This window comes from Salvia splendens, chromosome 2, assembly GCF_004379255.2.
Source record: "Salvia splendens isolate huo1 chromosome 2, SspV2, whole genome shotgun sequence".
Classification (NCBI taxonomy): Eukaryota; Viridiplantae; Streptophyta; class Magnoliopsida; order Lamiales; family Lamiaceae; genus Salvia; species Salvia splendens.
This window is the reverse complement of record NC_056033.1, coordinates 10,676,380-10,682,982: the sequence shown is the minus strand read 5'-3', so window position 1 is coordinate 10,682,982 and position 6,603 is coordinate 10,676,380. Positions and strand designations below refer to the sequence as shown.

The 6,603-nt window shown below is 40.2% G+C and overlaps 1 protein-coding gene across 1 annotated transcript; it reads left to right on the top strand.

The window, feature by feature from the left end:
* The first annotated feature begins 3,359 nt into the window (after positions 1–3,359).
* On the top strand, positions 3,360–5,285 carry LOC121769354. Its single transcript, XM_042166137.1, has one exon. It carries the CDS (start codon positions 3,466–3,468, stop codon positions 4,894–4,896), a length of 1,431 nt encoding a protein of 476 aa, XP_042022071.1. The 5' UTR covers positions 3,360–3,465; the 3' UTR covers positions 4,897–5,285.
* Positions 5,286–6,603: the final 1,318 nt, after the last annotated feature.

Genomic DNA, 6,603 nt, shown 5'->3' with positions numbered 1-6,603 from the left:
TTGAAATATAAATATTTAGTGCTCTACTTATATCACTTTTGTATATAATATTTACAGTGATTTTAAATGTACATATATTTACACTAATTTTATATTTTAAAATGAATAATACATATTTGCAAGCTAAAACATGTTTATATTTATATAATTTTTTATTTTAAAATGAATAATACATATTTGCAAGCTGAAGCATGTTTATATTTTATTAACGAAGCTAGTGCAGTAGTGCTACTTAAATATTAATATAATATTTATTTATTTTATAATTAAAAATCATGTTAAATTAAATATTTAATATTTAAATATAAGCTCCGCCCCCGCCATTTTCGGGTCCTGGATCCGCCACTGATTGTAGCTCCCGTAACTCCTACAATTTCATACATTATCCAAGTTCTGTCATCACCTTGTCCAGAGCTCCTACGTATCCGATTTATCTAGAGAAAAGACGCTACTGAACTGAGTGCACTAGGAAAGAGCTCTCCATCAACTATAGCTTATTTATGGGTGTTTAAGGGCACCCGCAACGCGTCGCGTTGCAGCCGCCCGTTCCGTGCCCATGCCGTGCCGTGTGTCGTAGCCGCGAGACGTGGCACGACACGTCTCGTCACGCGCCGAGGCGACGTGGCGAGCTCCCAGCGCATGCGTGACGCCCACTCGCTGCCCCGCGAGTGGGTTTCGTCACGGTGACGCAATAATTCATTTTTTTTTAATTCGAATTTAATTTAAAAAAATTATTTTTTGCAACGGTAATGTTACCATTTTTTTTATCCATTTTAATTTTTTTTTAATTTCTTTACTCTATAAATACTCCTATTTCATACTCATTTCACTCACAAACACACATCTATTCCTCTCAAATCCTCTCTATTTCCTCCCAATTTTCATCTCAAATCAACTTTGTTTTTCTTCTCCCAAATTTAATCAAACTAATGGATCCTTTTGAACAAATGCGTCAAATAATGGAACAATCACTTGAAGAAGATCGACGATGGGAGGCGGAAGAAGCCGAACCGCCCAACGACGCTCCCGTACGTATATCCATCGTAACCGGGAGGAAGCCGCCGCAAGGTTAGTACGCGACTACTTCTGCGATAACCCGGTTTGGGGAGATACCTACTTCCGTCGCCGTTTCCGCATGGGGAAACCACTATTTCTCCACATCGCGAATACTTTGGAAGCCCGAGAAGAGTTCTTCCAGGAAGGGTTCGACGCGATCGGCCGTCCCAGCCACACGACGCTGCAGAAATGTACTGCAGCAATCCGCCAGCTTGCGACTGGACAAACGGCGGATATGTTCGACGAATACCTCCACATCGGAGACACCACTGGGATAATGTGCTTGCTCAAATTCTGTAAATGCGTCCGGGCAGCCTTCACCGACGAATTTCTCCGGAGGCTAAGCACGACCGATTGTCGGTTCCTGCTCGACCTTCACGAAACAATGCACGGATTCCCTGGGATGCTCGGCAGCATCGATTGCATGCACTGGCAATGGAAGAATTGCCCGGTGGCGTGGAAGGGGTCCTACACGAGCGGCCACAAAGGCACCCACCCAACCTTTATACTCGAGGCCGTTGCCGACTACCGGCTTTAGATCTGGCACGCGTACTTTGGGGTCTCCGGGTCGAACAACGACGTAAACGTGCTCCACCAATCCGACCTCTTTACCGAAGTTTTGGATGGTAAAACGTCGTCCATCAACTTCGTCGCCAACAACCGGCTTTATAAAATGGGATACTATCTCGCCGACGGCATCTACCCGAAGTGGCCTACCTTCGTGAAGACGTGCGGCAGGCCTTCGAACCCAAAGCAGGCTCTTTTTGCGCAGAAGCAGGTGTCTGCTCGCAAGGATGTGGAGAGGGCGTTCGGGGTTCTCCAAGCGCGCTTCAACATCATCAAAGCCCCGGCCCGTACGTGGTTCATGGAGAACATGGTCGACATCATGTATACGTGCATAATCTTGCACAACATGATTGTCCAAGACGAAGGACCCGAAGCGGGAAATTGGTTCGACCCCGAATCCCCCGGAAGCTCAACTACAAGTAGTCCGTCTCGAAGTGGAGCGCATCCGTCTATACAAGAACGTTTATCTATTCGTGCAAGGACATGCGACTCTAGCGCCCACACCCAACTTCAAGAGGATCTAATTGAGCACATTTGGGCAAACTTTGGCGGATGAAATTATTAAATTGTGTACTTTTATTTTTTAGGAAATTATTAAATTATGTTTTTTTTACGAATTTTATGTTGTAAGTTTATTTTATGTAATGGAGTGTGTTTGTTTTAATTAAATTGGGTTGGAAATAAAAATAAAAAATGAAATTGAATGAATAGTAATTTAATGAACGGTTAAGGAACGGATAAGAAACGGAGGGTTGTAGATTCCGTTCCTTAGTTAAGGAATGGAGTAAAAAAGTACAGTGGGGCCCGCAAATAGTAGTTTAAGGAACGGTTAAGGAACGGTATAAGAATAGCGTCGTGGATAACCTAAGTTAGTTCAATTATATATTTCTTTTCCTTGTATTGTCTTCTCCTCTTTCTATTTATCTTCACCTTGCCCGATTTGCTGAAACTCGTTTGATCTACGGACTACGGTGCTACTACCTTTGAGACGAAGCCATTTTCATCTTTGAAGATGGCATGTCTGAATTTTCTATATTATGTTTTTATTGTATTTAGTTTATTTCCTTTATATTGTTTTCTTTTCTATTTCTTTTTTTTTATTATTGTATTTTGCTCGTAACTCTCTCCTGTACTAGTCTATATCCAACAATTATCATATAGGAGTATAGTATAACCTTCGGGAGCCAGTAAAACAGCTAATCTTGAAAAACGCTCTAGGTACAATAAATGATTTCAAAATCTATCCATTAACATGTGGTATTATTCTGCACATATTCATTTCTTGAGACATTTAATAACACGTAAATATTGAAACAAAACTAAATCCCTCTAAATGATCCTTTACAATGCTTGATCAAATGAAGAGTTTTCATAGCCTAGCATATTAATTTCCTTTAGTTCAAATATCGGTAAATTTGAAATATAAGAGAAACAGAGAGGTAGTAGTGATTAATTATACAAATATTAGTTGAAAATAATAAAACACGCGACTAACTACCGTTGACCGATCAAAAGTAGTGAATCTAGTGATTAGTTTTACTTATCGCAGAGAGAGAGAGTGTGCATCAAAAAAAAAACTGATGGGGTCGTTTTCGATACCTGTATTAGTACAGATGCTTTGTGCTGACTCCATCTCCGAAAAATTAATCAACATATGCAGCTTCATTATTAAAATTTAATATGTCGGAATCAGATCTCATCAATATTAAATATATCATCCAAGTGTGCATAAAATTGCATCTCTAAGCAAACCAAGAACATGTGGTAGATCACATCAAGATTGCATAAAGTTTCAACCCAATTTTCTGATCATCTGCAACTTCAACAAAATCACAACCATTAATGGCCAAGGATTTGCGCCGCAGTTGCTATCTGCTTCTCTTGCTGTCGTTCTTCTCCTCCTTCCTGTTCATCTGTTGGTCTTACTTCTCCAACCGCTGCTATGCCGATGTCCAGATTGCAGTCGAGGCAGATAAGAGAGAGTTGAACCTTCTTTCATTTCAAGCTGCATGGAATTCGCTTCACTTTCCTTCCGACCCACCTTCAAGATTGCTCAAGCTAGCTGTTTTCGTCAAGAAATGGCCTGACAAGCACCACGCTGGAGGGCTGGAGCGCCATGCCATGACTCTGCACCAGGATCTTGCCAGACGGGGACACGAGCTCCACGTCTTCACATCTTCCTCAACTAATGTAACCTCCATAGAGAATTTACATTTCCACCTCTCACAGCCAACGGCTGCTGGTTATCTAGACCAAGCTACAATCTGGAAGCAGTTTCAGGCTGAGGATTCTACTGGGAGACCTTTCGATGTGGTTCACACCGAGAGTGTGGGATTGATGCATTTTAGAGCGAGAAACCTTAACAACTTAGCTGTTAGTTGGCATGGAATTGCATATGAATCTATACATTCTGACATCATTCAGGAACTGCTGCGGGCTCCTCAAGACAAGCAGTCATCCATTTTGGCAGAAAGGGTAACCAAGGTTGTGGAAGAAATACAGTTCTTCCCACGTTATGCTCACCATGTTGCCACTAGTGATCATGTGGGAGATGTTCTGAAACGGATCTATATGTTACCTGAGGAGCGCGTTCACATTATTTTGAACGGTGTTGATGAGGGTATTTTCAAGCCAGAGGCTTATAGTGGTGAAGATCTCAAGTTGGCATTTGGGATTCAAGCATCTACACCACTAATTCTTGGAATTGCAGGAAGGTTGGTGAAAGACAAAGGACATCCCCTGATATTTGAAGCATTAAAACAAATTTTCAACGAGAGTTCAAAATTCAAGGAAGATGTCGTAGTTCTAGTGGCTGGAGATGGTCCCTGGGGTGCGAGGTACAAAGAGCTTGGATCCAACTTGCGTGTTTTAGGCCCGTTGGACCAAGCTCAACTAGCAAGATTCTACAATGTTATTGACATTTTTGTAAATCCAACACTACGTGCTCAAGGTTTGGATCATACCTTGTTGGAAGCCATGCTTGTTGGGAAACCATTGATGGCCACAAAACTTGCCAGCATCACAGGTTCTGTGGTCATTAGCCAAGAAATAGGATACACATTTTCACCCACAGTAGACATGCTGAAGAAAGCTGTGTACAACGTTTGGAAGGATGGAAGAGTTACTCTCCAGAAGAAAGGTCAGTTAGCCAGGGAAAGGGCCTTGAAATTGTTTACTGCCACCAAAATGGCTGCAGCTTACGAGAGATTATTTTTGTGTATTGCTGAGAACACAAAGGTTAGAAATGGTTACTGCACTTACACAAATAACTAGAAGATGAGTTCAACCTTGCCCTGGAGGTACACTACAAACCATAACATGCGCCTTGGTTTGGTAGTGGGAGTTTACAAAGAGATAAGTTCACTGCAATATGATACCATGTCAGAGGTTAGTTCTAACAGTGCAAGTACATATTTTTTTTTATTTGAACTGCTAAAAAGGAATAGAAGCTATTAACAGACCTGAACGTAACAGGAGTTGTAGAACATATGGTAACACCAGAGTATATATGTGATGTCTTCAATCCATTAGGCATTAGGCCAGTTCCCTGCTTCTTATTTCATCCGTTTCATTTGAATAAAATTGTCGGTCAGAGTACAAATGAACATTTCTAAGTACATTTTTCTCCCTGTTTCTTGAATTGGTAAGAACAATGTGCAGCATGTATGACTCATTATCATCTATTGATTTCAATTACGGTAGCAATACAACCTGTATTTAACAATAATCCAAGAAAGAATACAAAATGAGGCATCATCAAACTTTATCAGTATTATCCATATAACTCTCAGAAAATCAATCATCAATTATTACAAGTATGTGTCCTATTACTAAGGCTCACAAATGATCTGAAGAGTTCTCGCCAGTTATGGCTAAACAATGATTTTAAAAGGACAGGACAGAAGAACCATATCAGTCTAACAATATGTTCCGACTCACAAATCCAGAAAGGTAAACATAACGGGAGAACTCATGATAAAAACTCCAAGTTCTGCCACAGAAGGCTGCAAGTTACAACCCGAAGCTACATCAATCAAACTGTTCCAAGCTTCATGATTCCTGCATTGTATGTGTAAACAGATATAAACAAGAACACTACTGAGTAGTGAATAAAAGGACAGAGAATCATCATAAAGAAAAGAAAAAAATATACGTTTGGTTCATCAGTAAAAGGATGTCATTTGATAATCCACATAAAACCATGTTCAAAACTTATTATATGCTGTCATTATTGTTTTGATCTTTATACTTTGCAAAAGCACAAAAGCCAAGATTAAATTGCAGCAACCGGCGCATCAAACCAGTCAAGAATGATAGGGAACATTTGACCTAAATATTTCTCAATTTATAATAATTTAATAAAAGTTAAACATCAATATTAGTGTATGAGGCCATCCACAACGCTGTTCCTATACCGTTCCTAAACCGTTCCTTAAACCACTATTTGAGGGCCCCACTGTACTTTTTTACTCCATTCCTTAACTAAGGAACGGAACCTGCAACCCTCGTTCCTTAACCGTTCCTTAACCGTTCCTTAAATTACTATTCATTCAATTTCATTTTTTTTTAATTTCAACTCAATTCAATTAAAAAAACAAACACATTTTATTAAAAAACACACAACATTAAAACAAAGTTACAACTTAAACTTAAAAAAATAAAAAGCACACAATTAAAATCATAAAAAAATAAAAGTACACAATTTTAATAATTTCATCCGCCAAAGTTTGCCCAAATGTGCTCAATTAGATCATGTTGGAGTTGGGTGTGGGCGCTAGAGTCGCGTGTCCTTGCACGAATAGATAACCGTTCTTGTATAGACGGATGCGCTCCACTTCGAGGCGGACTACTTGCGGTTGAGCTTCCGGGGGATTCGGGGTCGAACCAATTTCCCGCCTCGGGTCCTTCGTCTTGGACAATCATGTTGTGCAAGATTATGCACGTATACATGATGTCGACCATGTTCTCCATGAACCACGT